The 18,398-nt window shown below is 32.8% G+C and overlaps 1 protein-coding gene across 11 annotated transcripts in view; it reads left to right on the top strand.

Annotated features, from left to right (window-relative positions):
- The window catches only part of TJP1 (tight junction protein 1), a 336,975-nt gene extending 318,868 nt beyond the window's left edge, over positions 1-18,107 (top strand). For 7 of the 11 annotated variants that reach the window (XM_074294985.1, XM_074294984.1, XM_074294994.1 and 4 more), the window contains 10 exons: positions 1,748-2,098; positions 2,457-2,693; positions 3,341-4,228; positions 4,366-4,463; positions 5,658-5,882; positions 8,778-8,953; positions 10,945-11,422; positions 12,829-13,046; positions 14,202-14,345; positions 16,594-18,107. In XM_074294985.1, the coding sequence (XP_074151086.1) occupies positions 1,748-2,098; positions 2,457-2,693; positions 3,341-4,228; positions 4,366-4,463; positions 5,658-5,882; positions 8,778-8,953; positions 10,945-11,422; positions 12,829-13,046; positions 14,202-14,345; positions 16,594-16,688 (2,910 nt within the window). In that variant the 3' untranslated portion in view covers positions 16,689-18,107. The remainder of the gene's footprint in view (positions 1-1,747; positions 2,099-2,456; positions 2,694-3,340; positions 4,229-4,365; positions 4,464-5,657; positions 5,883-8,777; positions 8,954-10,944; positions 11,423-12,828; positions 13,047-14,201; positions 14,346-16,593) is intronic. The other 4 variants (XM_074294987.1, XM_074294986.1, XM_074294991.1 and 1 more) reach the window with 4 other exon arrangements.
- Positions 18,108-18,398: the final 291 nt, after the last annotated feature.

Genomic DNA, 18,398 nt, shown 5'->3' with positions numbered 1-18,398 from the left:
TCTTTATAAAATAAATTTAATCTTTTGTCATTATGGTGGTTTTAAAAATTAGAATATATAAAAATCATATCTGTTTGTATTGTTTTATTTTGCTTACATATACTATATCTTCAAAGTAGATAAATGAATTTCCTTCTTAAAACTACTTCAAGTAAAACTGACTTCCTGTCAAAGCTTCAGTGAATTAGCCTATGGAGATTTCTTTCTGTCATATCTGAGATAGTCTTATGGTCACATAATCAATCCATGAAGATTCATCAGACTTCCCTTTATTGAATTTCTTTAAAGATGTTGGCATGGCAGCATTTTCTGGTTCTGAGTCCTAGTTCTTCTTGTTTCATTCATTGTCTACAATCTCCATTATTCTTAAGATGATCTGTTATCTCAGGGAACTGAAAACAAATAGTGAACGGATGAAGTGGTTAATTCTGAATTCTTCTCCCAAGACATTACCCACCTGGGTGACTTTTGAGCTCACAGGAATTATGGATAGTACAGAACACACTCTTTTATGTTGTCAGCAAGAGAATTATGCCATGGAAATTTCTTATCTAATACACTGAAGAGCTCTGAGTTTTTCATCTAGGCAAGATGTTCTACCGAAAACAAGAACTGCATTGCAACCTGGTAGACTTTCATGTATTATACTAAGGAGACAGTGCTCAGTGTCATGTCTCAGGCTTATTTTTGATGCACAAACTCCTGGGGCACCTTCCATAGAATTGATATTTGTTCTCTTGGAGAATGCCAATTGACTGAGAACCGTAACTCTGGCTAGTAGACTGAAGTCTTCAATTCCATGCTAAAAAGCTTACTTCTATTACCTCACGATTGTAAGAAGAAATTTTTCATTTCTGTGTACTGATTCAGATTGTGGAGGTACCCAATCAATTACCCATTCCCTCTAAAAAGAAAAACATTAGTAAAGTCTCTGGATTCTGCTTCAGTATTTATTTAGATGTGCCCACTTTTTGAGGATGTTGTTTTAATAACTAGATTATGTTGTTGAGCCTGGTAAATAGTCTCATATTAATAGCAGCCAATGATAGGTTGGTGAGTTCAGATTTCAAAATTACTTCCCCCCCCAACCATTTCTCATTTCTTCTCTTCTATGATAATGGAACTTGGAATGTTTGGATCAGCTCATGACTTAATTACATATAAAACAGAAACTTCTCTTATAAGCAATCATTTATTTCTTCCTAAGATTTAAGGAAGAGTCATATCTCTGGTAGTGATGCTTTTCTATAATACTTTCCAAAAAATCTTCAGATATCAGCTTCAACTTTTTTTGAGACTTGCTTTCTAAAGATTGTACTTTATTCTTGCTTGAATAGAACTATTCCATTGACTATTACAGTTTTTCTTCCATTGCTGTTAAGTCAGTATGCTGGTGCTTCTGCAAGCTTGTTCATTTCCCTTTCTTCTTCATGCTCTGCATTAGAAATTCAGTAACTAGACTTTATAGACAGAGATCCTTCATTTACCTCTTTTGGTTGGGTTTCGAAGACTTGGGTTATCTAGCTAATGGCGGATTCATCCAGAAGTTTTAGCTACAAAGGGATGTTCTGTGTGTCTGCATGTATGCTTGTACAGTTCTTCTTGACCTTTACCCATCGTAAATTTGAAGCAGTAGATTTGATTTTTCCAGTGGAAAATATCCTTTCCAGTCTACCCTTGTAAAAAATAAAGGTCATCTCTTTTAAAATATTGAATAAAGTTTTTAATTTACTTTTATTTGACCCAGGCGGATGGTGCTACAAGTGATGACCTTGATTTGCATGATGATCGTCTATCCTACCTGTCAGCTCCAGGTAGTGAATACTCAATGTATAGCACGGACAGTAGACACACTTCTGACTATGAAGACACAGATACAGAAGGTGGGGCCTACACTGATCAAGAACTAGATGAAACTCTTAATGATGAGGTTGGGACTCCCCCGGAGTCTGCAATTACACGGTCCTCTGAACCTGTAAGAGAGGACTCCTCTGGAATGCATCATGAAAGCCAGACATACCCTTCTTATTCACCACAAGTGCAGCCACAACCAATTCATAGAATAGACTCCCCAGGATTTAAAACAGCCTCTCAACAGGTAAGCAGCAAACATTAAACATTTTCCAGCTGTAGGTGCATTATTCAGTTTTAAAATGTGGGAATTGATATAAAGAGAATATATATATTTTGTCCTTCTTCCAGACAAAGAATTAGCCAATAAGTTGGATTTGAGAATATTAAGAACTTCTCTAAGTCTTTTAAATGGTTTCACTTAATTTAAAATATAAAAATGGTATAATAATTTCCCAAAAGTTAGGAGGCATTGACCTTTTACCAGTACACTCAAAATATGTGTACATAATATATATTATATTAAAAATAGAAACTTAAACTAAAATGGAAAATCAGCACTGTACCAGAAGCACTATATTTAAAATATTTTAAACACTTCACAGAAAGCAGAAGTCTCATCTGCAGTCCCTTACCCTTCGTCTGAAACACACCCTGCATCAACCTCTGCTGTTAATCCTAATGTAAATCTAACTAATATCCAACTGGAGGAGCCAGTCCCAGCTCCTTACAACTCCTATCAGCCACAAGCGGGCCCCTTAACACCACCAAGTACTGAGACATCTCAAATAGTGCTAAGAGATCAAGAACCATCATTGTCGTCGCATGTAGATCCGGCAAAGGTACCTGTGCTGCACTGTTGCACTAACTTGCTGCTGTCCCAAGCTAGCACATGAGCATTTTTTGCTTTGCCCCTTTTAAGGATTCTTTTTGCTTTTACTATGGGCTTACGTAGTTTAGTGCATTTAAATCAATAAGAATTATTAAATGTTTTAGCTTGCATGGCTTCCAAATGTATATTTATTGTCTAAAAATGAGTATTTTCAATAAAAAATTTTGCTGAATATTTTTATTTTTAAGCTTATTTTTTATTTATTGCCAATTCCTTATTGCTTATCAGAGAATCTTAATTAAAAACCTCAATAAAAATTATACTGTGCTTTGCTTTATATTCATAATTTCAAATAATAAGAATCCAATGGAAAAATAGTTCAACGAATCATAACTTGGCTATTTTTTAAAGTTTATTTTTCTTAGATTTGTTTTAGTATATTTTGACCCAAATGACATCTGCATTTTAAATTTTGGCCTTTCTCCTAATCAAAATAACAACTTAGTAATTAGCATTTTCTTCTGATTTAAATGTAACCTTATAATTATTAGCAGAACACATCCTTGTTTTTTCTCCAGATTCATTTGTTTTTATACAATAAATTTGATTGGGATTATAAATCAAATATTTACAGCTAAGCTTATGTGTTTTGTGTAGGTATATAAAAAAGAACAATATACTGAAGAACCATCAAGACAAAATTATGTTATGAAACAGTTGCCTATTAACCACCCAGTGCAGAGACAGGAGAAAGAATCTAATTTGAGCTATGAACCTCAACCACCTTATGCAGAAAAACAATCTAGCAGAGATATTGAACCACCTGTGTTTAAATATGAGTCTACTAGCTATGCAGAACAGTTGTCTCGAAGCTATGACCCTCGCCTGCATTATGATGATCATCGTACGCCTTCTTATGAAGACCAGTGGTCATATTATGATGACAAACAGCCTTACCAACCAAGGCCTTCTTTTGATAATCAACACTCTCGAGACTTTGACTCTAGACAGCATGCTGATGAGGCTTCAGAAAGTCCTTACTTTCCAGTACAACCTCGTTTTGAAGAACCAGCCCCAGTATCTTATGACAGTAGATCACGATATGAACAACCCTCTAAAAACTCCAACCTCCGCTATGAAGAACAGCCAACTTCTGGTTATGATATTCATGGTAGATATAAATCAGAAGCCCAGCCTTACTCATCAGCAATGTCCAAGTCTTCTGAAGCTAAACAGTATTTTGATCAATACTCTCGAAGTTATGAACAAGTACCACCACAAGGGTTTAATGCTAAAGTTGGGCATTATGAGCCTTCTTCCCATGGGTCTACAGGTGTTCCTTCTCTAATACCTTCATCTCAAAAGACAGAAGTGCTCCCTTCAAACACCAAACCACTTCCACCACCACCTACTATAATTGAAGATGAGGAAGATCCAGCAATGAAGCCACAGTCTGTGCTTACTAGAGTCAAAATGTTTGAAAACAAAAGGTCAGCATCATTAGAAAGTAAGAAGGACATTAATGATACAGCTACTGCTATTAAGGTAAATATATAAAAGAAAGGGAATTATTTTTGTTATCAATTAATATAAAAGTAATTTAAACATGTCTTTTATTTTCTTTGAAATTTATTAAATAATTGCTTCAAATATATAATTTGTTATTTTGTCCCCCTCTGTAGCCCCCAGAAATAGCACCTAAACCTACAGTTGCTCCCATCAGTGGTCCTAAATCTACTTCTCAAAATCAGTTCAGTGAACATGATAAAACACTCTACAGGTGAGTATATTGCCATTTAATAAAGAAGTTTGGGTTATGATATAAAATTACATTTTGGGTTATTTATATATTCAGTTCAATAAGATCACTTTTACTCTTGTTAAGGTAGGGCTAAGGACTTCAGTGATTTCATTACCAAGGAATGTTTAGATGAGGAGGCAACCTCTACCAAGTCAAGTTGCAACCTTCTCTGCAATTTTGTATTAGGGAGTTGTATAAAGCATGTGGTCAAATAACATAGCCAGTATATCTTAGAGGCAGCAACTAAGTCAAGCCTTTCTAGCTCATAAGGGCCATCTCTTTATATATTTTCCAGAGTGTTTCTCTTAGTACAGTGAAAAGGGAGAAAAATAAGATGAATTACCTGACTAAAATAATAAACTGCCCTTAATGTAGTTCAGATTAGGCAGGAAAGGTGAAAAGTCTAATTAATAATCCATAAATTGTTAGAAAAATGCCTTGCTTTTAAGTGAGAAGTTTGTTGCACAAGAAGCTTTTCTGGCTAAGCCTTTTATGGCTCTAGTTTGGGGGGAAAAAACTTTTAAAGTACATTTGAGTTTCTTCCAGATTCCAGATATATCAATAATCATTTCACAACATTACTTTTTCCTTTAGCTCCTTATACTTTATGCAATTCTTTCTGGGGTATAATCTGTGTTTTCCTGTCTCCTTAAAGTTTGTCAAACACAATTTAACCTTTTTATGAGTCACTATTATAGATATAAATACATTACAATTAGTGTTGCCCTTGTGGTCTATTTGTCCTTATAATAAATGCTCACAGCAGTATCTTTCAGACTTTGTCAACATGTCCTTTGGTAACATTCCTCACAATTTGCTATTAGACTATGTGCCACAAGTTAGGAAAACAGAAAGCCTAGCTTGTTATGATTGTTTCTGAAATAGGCAAAAACCTGGCAGGTGTTGTGACTAGGATGCACAAGACTGAATCCTTGAACTTGGTTACATATATCCTAATTGCTTGAGCATTCTGTTTTTTTAGGTAGACTCTGAAAACTTGGAAGTTAATAGCTAAAATAAGGTATTTTCTACATTCATTAGATTTTATAGCAAAAAGTCTAAAATGTGCTGCAGTAACCTATCTTCCAGCCTTTTTATCTGTATTTTTGAAATTTTCATTATAAGTTGTGTATCATAACATGAGTTTGAGTGACTTATATGATCATACACTAGGTCCCCAGAACCACAGAAACCTCAGGTGAAGGCACCTGAAGATATTGTTCGTTCAAATCATTATGATCCTGAGGAAGATGAGGAATACTATCGAAAGCAGCTTTCATATTTTGATCGAAGAAATTTTGAAAACAAACCTTCAGCACAAGTTCCTGCTGGCCATCTTGTAGAATCTGTCAAACCAATTCATTCTTCAAATCAGCTCGGTTTTTCTAGTTACTCTAAGTAAGTTATTTAACTTGAGATGGTATAAATAAACTATACTTGTGCATGATTGAATTTTATCAGGAGAATTAAAATAAATGGAGAAGTCATGTGTGCTTTTTAATAACCTTTTAAAATATAACAATGTATAGATGATTTTTAATTCAGAGGGGTTTAGGCAGTTATCAAGACTATATGTCAAATTATAACTTAAGAAGATAATATTCATTTGGTAGAAAGAAATCATAGTAAAATCCATGTAGAAGGCAAAGATAAAGTTTATGCTTCCTTGTTCTTAAGACATAGGGCTATGGGTGGGATGTAGAACACATAGTCATAATTCTCTTACATGCCTTTCTTATATTTGTAGGACCAGTAATTTCAATTAAAAAAATAGTTATTTTTTGAAGCATTTTGATAGGAAGCAGCATAATTTAGGGGACAGAATGCTGACTTAGGAGGCAGAGAAGCTGGATTTAGATCCCTCCAGATATTCAGTTCTTGTGTGACCCTGGCCAAGGTACTGAATCTCTGGATCACATTTTTCTTTTGGTAGGGGGTTGATCTGTAGAGGGCTCCTGAGGCCCGCCTAATGAGTAAAATTGCTGTGGGATTCTGGGCAAGTCACTTAGCTGTTCACCACCTGTTTCTCCAGGTGTACAACAAAATGGGGGATACAGAAATGTTATCATGATTGAATGAAACTATGTGTGTGTGTGCACACATGTGCATGTATCTGGGTCTTAGTACCCACACAAAAAGCTTGGCAAAATTTAACATGCTATATTAAGTGCTAGCTATCATGATTTTTATTATCCTGTGATTTTTTTTCCCACCTGTGTCTTTTCCCATGATATTTTTAGTGCAGAAAAGAATCATAAAGAATGGTAGAATTAGATGAAATAATGCTCCAAGCAACAAATGATATGGGGAGTAAAGTGACAGTGAATACTGTTGGAAGATCCAGGCCCAGGGTTAGAGAAGAAGAAAAAGAATTGCAGGTTATTAGACTTTAAGAATTATGCAAAGATATAAATTTGTCATCTGGATTTATAGTTGTGGGTAAAGGTGCATAGTATTAAAATCTATAAAAATAACTTAATAACTTAAGTTTTTTTCATCTTAAAGTTTAAATCACATCTCATTTTGAAAATACCTAGGAAGGAATTGGTGTTAGACAGAGTTGCTTACTTCAAATGTATTTTGAAATTTTACAGATCTGTGGTCATCCCAGTAAGATGGCCAATGCAGGCACTTCATTATGTATTCATTTGCTTATGTGCAGTTTGCTTCTGCATCCTTAAATGTATATTAATTTCTTTGCAACATTATTCCTTTTAATTAAACAGTTGACTCAGTTCTTATTTTTCGCTCCTCTCTGCTCCCTCTACCCACCTTATTTTTTGCCTGCTTTTTTTGCCCATTTGACAACTTACTTTGCCTGCTTGAATACTTACCACTTTCGCTAGATGAAAAGATGAATGTAAAATTCGCCCATCTTTCTATTCAGTTTTGAGAATAGCTAAGGAATTAAAGTAGACAGGTAGGGTCACTAAAATGTGTGTGTGTGTGTGTGTGTGTGTGTGTGTGTGTGTGTGTGTGTGTGTGTGTGTGTGTGTGTGTGTACATGCCCACCCACTCACCTATATATTCAATAGTAATCTGTGGATAAGTGAGTGTTAGTTATATTTTTAAAGGCCAAATGCTGCTTAGAAGGCAGTGTTGCAATTATAAATAGTGTTAGTGTTTGAAAATTACAATTTAGACCATCTCCTCAACTTTTATTAGAATGACTTGTTTTTCTTTCGTTCTTCTATTGCATTTGTTTTGCTATCACCTAGATTTCTTGGCTCTTACACTAGCTATGACTACTTGAAAAGGAACATCAAGTGGTAAGATTGGCATAAATGTGAGGATGTTTTTAAGGTGTCCTCCCCTGTGGTTTTTGTCATTGACATTATGTGCACTTTCAGACTTTAAAGTCATTTTCAAAATTTTCCAGTCTAATATCTATGGAAGCCAAACAACTTTTTTGTTTGGAAGTACTTGTTAGCTTGAAGTTCCTTGGGACAAGTCTACTTTGTCACATGCAAACATGAAAATAAAATTACTTTGTGTAAACATAAAAGTGCAGTTCTTAATAATTAATCTGTCTGTGCACATAAAACTAGTGAAGTTTAGGCTGATTGTTTCTAAGGTTTAGATGGCATGGTTACAATTATGGGTTTCTTCAGATAATTAATATTAAGTGTGCATTTTTGTATTATGTATTTGTGATTAGTATTTTATTGGGGGAGGGTAAATATAATAGGTACATAATATTTAACTTAAATGAGCCTTGTAAATTAATCCAGTACCTCCTTACTCAGAAAATCTTAAAATATCTCTATAGGAATATGGGTAGTATGAAACTGACCACACATAGTTTTATTTATTTGTTTTGCACACCGGATAACATTGGGTGCTATTTGTATAAAAAGTAATGTTCTTCATATTTTGTTTATCTTCTGACTACATAAAGGTAGAAGGATTGAAGATCATTATTCTGCAAGATATTTACAAGGTTTGTTTAAGACATTCTTTGAGAAAGACATCAAATTAGAAGATGGGAGTGTCACATTTTTCAAGTATACTCAAAATTTCACCTGCCTTTTGGTTACCATCTTCTGGATTTTTTTTTTTTTTTTTTTTTTTTACTGATATTTTAAAAATACATGTATTGCCTTGAGTTCTTTTTTACTTAAAATAATTGACATTATACTTGGACTTCACATAAAGTTTCTCCCAAAACTCATAGAAAGAAATTTTTAAGAGTTATACTGCAAGGAAAAGAATGATAATTAGGAGTATTTTAAGCTTGTTTGGCCAAATGTGGGTTTCCGAGAATTACCATTTTCTGCCTTAATATTTTAACAGGGGAAAACCTATTGAAACTGATATTATGGATAGATCTTTTGGTGAAAAACGCTATGAATCAACTCAAGTTACTCCTCCACCACCTCCACCTCCTTCCCAATATAGCCAACCTTCTCAGCCTATTACCAACTCTTCACTATCTCTTCATACACATCCCAAGGGACACCTTTCTGAAGGTATGAGATTAAAGGGCTGAATTAAAGTATTAATAAGCAAAATGTTTTGTTTTTAGCTTATATAAACTTTCTAAACTAATTTCGCACTAAGTTTTGAGCAGATCATAATATATTTTCAAATCCATCACAGGATAAATACCTTATTTAGAAATATTTTATCAGCATAAGTTTATAGGACTGCATTTTTTGTTGGTTATTAAGAGTAGCTATTTGTGTTGAGGTACTACCAGATTTAGTGTAGGTTTTTAAATGCCACATCCCCCTGCTCCTTCCCCCCCTCCAAAAAAAAAAAAAGTTCCTTTAGTGCAGTTATTTCAGCCTTTGTGTCTTCCTGTGAACATATTATGATATTAATTCGTAATTTCTGTCAATTGCAATTTATACTCCACAATTTCACTATTAAAAAGATATAAAAACTGAATGTTGGAGGGGCTGTGGGAAAACTGGGACAATGATGCATTGTTGGTGGAGTTGTGAAAGAATCCAACCATTCTGGAGAGCAATCTGGAATTATGCCCAAAAAGTTATCAAAATGTGCATACCCTTTGACCCAGCAGTGCTACTACTGGGCTTATATCCCAAGGAAATACTAAAGAAGGGAAAGGGACCTGTATGTGCCAAAATGTTTGTGGCAGCCCTTTTCATAGTGGCTAGAAGCTGGAAGATGAATGGATGTCCATCAATTGGAGAATGGTTGGGTAAACTATGGTATATGAATGTTATGGAATATTATTGTTCTATAAGAAATGACCAACAGGAGAAATACAGAGAGGCTTGGAGAGACTTACATCAACTGATGCTGAGTGAAACGAGCAGAACCAGAAGATCATTATACACTTCAACAATGATACTGTACGAGGATGTATGCTGATGGAAGTGGATTTCTTCAACATAGAGAAGAACTAATCCAATTCCAATTGATTAATGATGGACAGAACCAGCTACATCCAGAAAAGGAACACTGGGAAATGAATGTAAACTGTTATTTTTACCTTCTGAATCCAATTCTTCCTGTGCAACAAAAAATTCGGTTCTACACACATATATTGTATCTAGAATATACTGTAATATATTTAACATATATAAGACTGCTTGCCATCTGGGGGAGGGGGTTGGGGGAGGAAGGGAAAAAATCTGAATAGAAGTAAGTGCAAGGGATAATGTTGTAAAAAATTACCCATGCATATGTACTGTCAAAAAATGTTATAATTATAAAATAAAATAAAAAATTAAAAAAAAAAAAAAAAAAAAAAAAGATATAAAAACTGATATTCACATGAGTAAAAGTGACCCTTATCTTTAGTGGTTTGATAACTACATTGGCTTCTGTTTTTTCAGTTTCAGTGTAAGCTTCCATTTCCATATTTCAGTTCCTCAAGATTCTAACATTGGCCAATCTACTGAGAATAGTACCTGCTTATCAGTTACATTGGCTTCAGATTTTTTTTTTTTTTTTTTTTTTTGAAGATTAACCTCTTAAATATCCCTTCATATGTAGTTCATCTTTTAGAAATAAAGAATGTTTTCCTTTTTCATCTCGGCACAACCTGTAAATGGTTCCATATTTTTCCCCTTCCTCCTTTCCTCACACCTCCCTCAAACTCTCACACTTACTCCTCAATCCTACTTTAATTATTTATTAGACTTCTTGGGATATAAGTAGCCTATTTTCTTTTAAACAAGGATATGAGGAAAAAAGACTTTAAATATTTCTGCCTTATTGTTCACAAAGGGGAAATAGAAGCTCACTTTCTTGAGAGTTATAACATGGCTTTGAAATTGACATTCAAACCATGCCTGAAAAAAAGATGAGTTGAAATAGGTGGGATACTTGTCCCTGCCAAAAAGTAATGCTGGTTTCAATGAAGTATTAAGTTAAATCTTTTTTTTCCCCTCCTTTTTTATGTTTTATGGATAATTGCTGTCACCTTCCATTGATGAATACTTTCTCTGACTAGAACCCTCTCTTCATATGTTTTTTTCTTTTTCAGGGAACTCATTGTCATTGGACTTTCAGAATTCTTTAGTGTCTAAGCCAGACCCACCTCCGTCTCAAAATAAGCCACTAACCTTCCGATCTTCAAACCGAGAAGATACTGTTCAGTCTACTTTCTATCCTCAGAAAAGTTTTCCTGACAAAGGCCCAGTTAATGGAACTGAACAAACTCAGAAAACAGTCACTCCTGCATATAACCGATTTACACCAAAACCTTACACAAGCTCTGCCAGACCATTTGAACGAAAATTTGAAAGTCCTAAATTCAATCACAATCTGCTTCCAAATGAAACTCACCATAAACTGGAGTTGTCACCTAAGGCTCCAAATTCCCCCAAAACATTTTTGAAAGCACACAGTTCATCACAACCTCCAGAATTTGACAGTGGAGTAGAGACATTCTCCATTCAGACAGATAGGCCCAAATATCAACCAAATAATATTAGTGCAGTGCCTAAAGCCATTCCTGTAAGGTAAGTCATTTTTTTACCCATTCATACTTGTTAAACTTAGAGATTTATAATTTTCTTTTGTTTGTGTGTGAAACTATATTTAATGTAAGTTATTGTGTCACTATATAGTTTGACTTACATTGATAATTTTAACCCTTCCACTCTCAAACTTTAAAAGAAATAATTGGAAAAAAAAAAGTAGTCATCCTAAATCTCATTTTTTGAAGAGTATGTATATTCATTTCTGTGTCATGGAACAAGTTTTTTAACATGTTTTTTCTAGTTTTTGTTGTTGGAATAGTCAGCTCTGTAATTAGAAAAATCTGATTTTTTTTTTTTTTTCTCCCTGGTTAAATAGAATCTACATAATCCCTAAAGCTAAAATTAAAAGATCAAGACCTAAGCAACAGAACCCAAAATATATGACAAAAAAAGGGGGGGGGTAAGGGGTAGTAAAGGAAACATGCTCATTATACTACTACTTGTTCTAGGAAGTCTAAAACATCTCTTTTTAACTTAATTATTCAGATTCTTGATGTAATTTATTTTAACAGAATTTTCCTTAGTTGTGTTCCTTTAAAAGTATTATTTTATAATAATTTATTTTTGTGCTTTACTTTAGCTTTTCATGAACTCAAAACATTGGCAACACATTCTATTATGACAAATTTATTCTTTTTCTAGGACAAAAAAACTTATCTCTTGGTGGTGTAGCATTCTGAATTAACTTCCACATAATCTTGATTGTTCTAGAACTTAATTCCTTTTTATTAGAACTCCCATGACATGTTACTTACTTCTTTGTGATGATCTGTTTTCTCTCTTCTTTAAAACTTATTTCAAAACTCATTTCAAGAAGCCTTCCAGGATTCATTCCTGTCCATCTTGAATTATAATATTTTACCACAGCTCTCCTTGATTGGTTAGTTTGTGTATTCACTTAGGTGTTAAGCTTTTTCTGATGTTATAAGTTTAGATTGAAAACTTGGTGATTTTTCAGGACTTTACTGTCCCTCATATTCTGTCATTGGGAATTACAGTTGAAATTATTTAAGTTCTTATGAGTTATAATTCTATAGATATTTTAAACTTATTTTTGAGCTATTTACTATCAGGTTCCTATTTAGTCAGGTATATATTTTGAATTCCAAAAGCATTATTGTATACTAAATAATAGAGAAAAATCACTTAAGAGAAATTAAATTTCCCAGTTAATAAAATGTCCTTATTTTTTAACTATAACATGAAATAAAAGGTTTCATAAAGAAAGAAAAAAAATTCAGTGGCTTTGTGATATCATCACTGTGCCTACTTCTGTTGCTGCACATACCAACTTTTCCATGCTTTCTTATCGTGTGTAATATGTGATAAATTAAAATCAAAATATTCTTCTGTCCCATCTTCTTTAAATGTTCATAAACTCTCAGTCCTTCAGCTTTGGAAGATGACGAGGATGAAGACGGTCACACTGTTGTAGCCACAGCAAGAGGAATTTTTAATAGCAATGGTGGTGTCTTAAGTTCCATAGAAACTGGAGTTAGTATAATTATTCCACAAGGGGCCATCCCTGAAGGAATTGAGCAAGAAATCTATTTCAAAGTCTGCCGAGACAATAGCATCTTACCACCTTTAGATAAAGAAAAAGGTAAGTATATGATATACCAAAAAATTACTCTTAATATTTTTGATCTATAAAAAATTAAATCAATTGTCAGGGAGTTCTATTAAATTTAAACACTAAACTCTTATTATGGAGATATGGAAAGTTAAGAATATGATATAGTTGATTCAGTATTGAATGTTAATGGTCTTTAAGTTTAAAAAATCCCTTAAAGCTTGGGCAAATTAGAAATATTTGCCAAGGCAAAGTAAATTTATTATCTCTTTTGCCATTTCCTAAATCATCCCACTTTGCCTATTCTATTCTATTATAATAAAATTTAAGGTTCTTGAGAAATTATTCTTCGCATTTCTGGTGCCTAGCTTTAGTGCCTTAGATGTGTCTTTGGTAAATATTTGTTGAATTTAGATAGTTTACCTTTTTATTTTATGTATAAAAGAATTACTTTTCCTCTCTTCTTCCTAATATTTTTAATAATTACATTTTCTAAGAAATACCTACCAAACATATGGAGGTTTTATATAATATAAATAAAATGTATGTATGTGTGTATGTATCAATTGGTCGGCCACATAAATTGATTTACATGTAGGATAAACTGGATTTTCTAATTGCTAATTTAATTTGATGCACTAATGTAATAAGATTAGAATATGAAAAGTGGCTTGAAAGTTCTGATCAGAAATTAGGAACTCTTGATTTAAAACAATGAGCAAACACATTTTAAAATATATGATTTTTTATCATAGTGTATTGTGATATTAATGTGGCAGTTGTATTTTAACCAAGTAGATCTTAGCTTTCTAAATATATCAAGTCAATAAATTTCCTTAAAATTTGCCAGAACTTAAGGTGTTTTGTTTTGCCCTTGTGTTAAATTACTTGTTTTGTAGCCATATAATCTATTCATGTATTTGCATTGATATTTGCATTAGTCCTAATCCCTTAAATCCTCCAGTAAGTAATTTGTAGTAAAATATAAAATGTTATATATTGAAGAGTGATCATAGGATATTTTCAAAAGATCAGAATAAAAGCATATATTTATATACATTTTTCATGCTATTCCAAGTTGTCCATTTTTCTTGAGACCAAATGTAATTCCTATTAATTGATAATTTGTAGATTTGACAGTATGTATCATGGCACCTTTTTTTTTTTTTTCCCCCTGAATTCCAGGTGAAACGCTGCTCAGCCCTTTAGTTATGTGTGGGCCCCATGGACTAAAATTCCTGAAGCCAGTGGAGCTACGCTTACCACATTGTGCGTCTATGACTCCTGATGGTTGGTCTTTTGCTCTAAAATCATCCGACTCCTCGTCGGGTATGCTGTCCTCCCTCTGTCCTTTTGGGGCTTTTGGGTGCTTATCATATGATTGATTTACTGGGCTAATAATCATTGCATAACATTTGTCATCATATTTGATGTCACTTTCTGTTTCATAAGCATTTCTAGATTTACTTGCAATAGAAATATCAGTCATGAATGGACAAATGAGTATGGATAGATGAAGGAAGGTTTTTTCATATTTTGCACATATTTACTTTATTTGTGAGATCTAAATATTTGTACTTCTTTTACCTCCAATAGTGCACCAAAAGGAATTTTAAAATATTTTTGGTCAGATTAGCAGGAAGAAAAACACAAATTTTTATTGGGATTAATAGTTTTCTCATTTTTGCTTTTTTTATGGCTTGTTACTAAATCTTAATTATAACTCTTCCATTGCATTATCACACTCTTCAGTGATTTGTTTTGTTGCACTTATGAAGATCACAAATGACTGTTACCACATGTCTGTTCCCACTAAAGAAATACCAGAAATAGGAAAATATCACTAATTCATATTGTTAGTTTAAATTTTTCACAATTCGGATGGTCCAGATTCAAATTGATTTTTGTAGTGCAAAGATTTTCTTATCTATATAGTGATAATTATAATAACTTCTACAACATAGAGTTGTGAGAATAAAATGTAGAAACATTCTGGCCTCTATTACTATTAATAGTAAAATAATAACTGATATTCATAGAATGCTTATGGGTTTGCAGTGTGTTTTACAAATACTATTATCTCATAGCTATTATCTTCATTTTATAGATGAAAAATATGGTCAGAGGCTGAGTGATTTGTCCAGTGTCAAACATCTAGGAAAATCAGATATATAAGCTGCTTGTTATATGAAGGGTTTTCCTGCATGCTTCCTCCAAATAGAAACTTCTAATTATAGAAATTTAAGTTTACACTCCAATTTCCATAGAATCACATCTCTTACATAAAAAACATATTACTTTGACCTCCAATATACTGTAGGAAAAATATATTTGTCAGATTGAGAGTTCAAAATTTTCTATATTACAGTCATGTGGATTTACTCTGACTTGGTTCTTCTTGAAAATTAGACAAAGAAGGAATTTAATATAGTCTTATAAAACTTATAAAATACACAACTTGTCCATTAAACAGGTAAAAGTCAGGTAAGACAGATCAAATCAGATAATTTTCCTCAATTTATGCTAATGTAATGAATATATTGAGAGAGAAGTCAGACAAAGATTATATGTGTGTGGCATTCATTTAGCTCTTGTTTCATGGATCAAAGCATTCTCTACTTTTTCTAAACTATACTTAATCTATAATCTTTAGATAATATAATTAATCCATGAATACTGTACAAATAAAAAAATATTATTAGCTCTGAAAAAAAATCTTTTTCAACTTTGACAGAAGTGTTTTCTTCTACTTAGATGACATGTTTACTTTTCTTTAAGTAAAACTAGGAAGCATTAAAAAAAATTTAGTTTTCCTAATACATGCAAAGCAATAGCCATTTTTACAGACTAATTAATTGTATGTAGTTCTGTTGGAAACCAATGTAGAAACATGGGGTTTATATTGATTCATCTCCTATTCATCCCTAGCGTCAGAATCCCTGGTTATTTGGAGAGGTTTATAGTAGTGTCTGTACTCAGCTTTCTTGTCATTTATTCAATAATCTCAGAATATGGGGGTCTTCAAAGGAACTATGTGTTCTTACCTTGAGAAAGGAATTTTTTTGGTGTCTTGGAATTGATCATTCCTTGCTTAGAACTTTCAGAATTCTTTTACTTTCTTCGTTTTGTCAAGTTACCTTAATTTTTAAGATGAGAATAAATTTTTCTTGGAGAGCAGTCTCAGGTAGCTAAATTTAAGCCATATCTGAATTGTTTCTGTGGAAACTTATAGGTACTATTCCAAAATGATAGGCCCCATTTTATTTAATATTTTAAAAATTTAATAATAGCCTTTTATTTTTAAAATATATGCAAATATAGTTTTCAACATTCACCTTTGCAAAACTTTGTGTACTATATTTTTCTCCCTCCCTTCTCTCTCCTAGACAGCAAGCAATCCATGTGTAGTTTTCATTTCTTATTCAGGCTCCATTTTAAAAAGCAAAAATTATACAATTTTATACATCTTAGTACACAACTACATGCACAAGAATTATGGAGAATCCTGACTTTTAGGTATGTGATGTAAATATGTTTGTTTAATGGTAATAAATATCCATTTTGTTTTTTCCCTTAGGTGATCCTAAGACCTGGCAGAACAAGTCTCTTCCTGGAGATCCAAATTATCTTGTTGGAGCTAATTGTGTTTCTGTCTTGATTGACCATTTTTAATACTTAACGTAGAAACTTGATTAAATAATGTGAAACTGGGTTAGACTTACTGAATTTTAAGTGAAACCACTCTATCAAGTATTATGCTGTTCATAGAAGTGATGATGGGACTCCTTAATGTTAAGCATTTTATTTCAGCTTATGATGGTTAAGCAAGTACACCCTTGAACCACAGTCAAAAACATGCCATAGGACTGAGATTTTAATGGAAAATTGGTATTGACTGAGGGCAGGCATGGGTATGGGTATTCTGAATGCATTTTAGTTTTGAATTGGTTTTTGTATTTTTTTTAAGGGCACTGGGAACTTTACATTGGTAGATTTCCGTTAAGTTACCAGCCAGTGAAGAGAGGAAACATTTTGGGCTGTATTCTTTTTTAACTACACTGTTGTTTCTAGCATTTTGGCCAGGGTTTGACAGACACATAGTTTATTTTAATTTGTACAGGATATATACACATACATGCACATGTGTGTATACACAGAGACATACATGCATATTCCCTCTTTAAATGCAAATACATCTGGAGCAAACATCCAGTCCAGTGGGTTTTGTAGCGATTTACAGTTAGGATAATTAGACAAATTGGCATTGACTCACTGTGTTGGTTGTGAGAAAAACTCAAGTTTTTCTTGAGATGGACATAGAGCATATGAGACTGGATCAGTGGCCTGTTTGAATCTGTAAATTAACCACATTACTACAAACATATTAACCAGCAGGGATGCCTTACCCTTAATTTTTTTATAGTTTTAGATCATCTTAGTTCTGTATGGCTAAGTTTTTGTATGGCTTTTGTGCTTATCTGTATAATATATCATGAGAAAGATTGGAAAGAAATGATTGTGAACTTGTTGGTTTGAAACAAAATGTGATCAGAATAGAACCAGAAGAAAATAATGGTATAGGATTGGGTTTTTTTTTCCCTTGGGGTGGGGAGGGTTTGCTATGCATTGAAAATTTATAGTTGTTATAAGGATGCTTGTACATAATGCGTGCATACCCTTTTGTTCTTGGTTTGTAAATTAACTTTTATAAACTTTACCTTTTTATATATACATATATATATATATATATATAAAACAAGTTTCATAAAAGATATCTTTGTATTCTCTCCTATACCTTTTGAGCCTTGAACTTTGACATCTTGCAGCAATAAAGCAGCAGCATTTCTATGATAAAAATACAAGGACATTTTTTAGAACAAGAATGCAGAATTGTTACATTTTTAAGTGCTGCATTTGAAAGATGCATTACTCAAAATTCTCTAGTTTGGTTAAAATCTTGAAAAGTATCCCTACTGTAATTTGTGATACAGATGCTGTTATTATGTGCCCTAAAATGTATTTTTTTACTAATAGACAATTTATTATGGCACATCAGCACTATTTGTTTAGAATGATATACCACTGCATTCTGTTAATTAATTATATTAGTTCTTCAGGTGTGGCTTTTTTTTTTTTTTGTTTGTTTGTTTTTGTTTTTTTTTTTTCTTTTTCTTTGCAGTTATTAAAAAATTCAAATTTCTAAATAAGCAGAATAAAACTTTTTAAAATAATAAAATTCTGGCTTGGACTCTGTTTTAGAAAGTCTTGACGTTGATACATCACCACTTAAACTCTCTGCCTCTGACAGAAAACATAATATTTTAATTCTTTATTCACTAACTTCTTCCATACTATTTTGATAAGAATTTTATGCAATCTTCA

Source organism: Sminthopsis crassicaudata, chromosome 2, assembly GCF_048593235.1.
Source record: "Sminthopsis crassicaudata isolate SCR6 chromosome 2, ASM4859323v1, whole genome shotgun sequence".
NCBI classification, from domain to species: domain Eukaryota; kingdom Metazoa; phylum Chordata; class Mammalia; order Dasyuromorphia; family Dasyuridae; genus Sminthopsis; species Sminthopsis crassicaudata.
The sequence above is the reverse complement of the archived record's forward strand: the minus strand, read 5'-3'. Positions and strand labels throughout refer to the sequence as shown.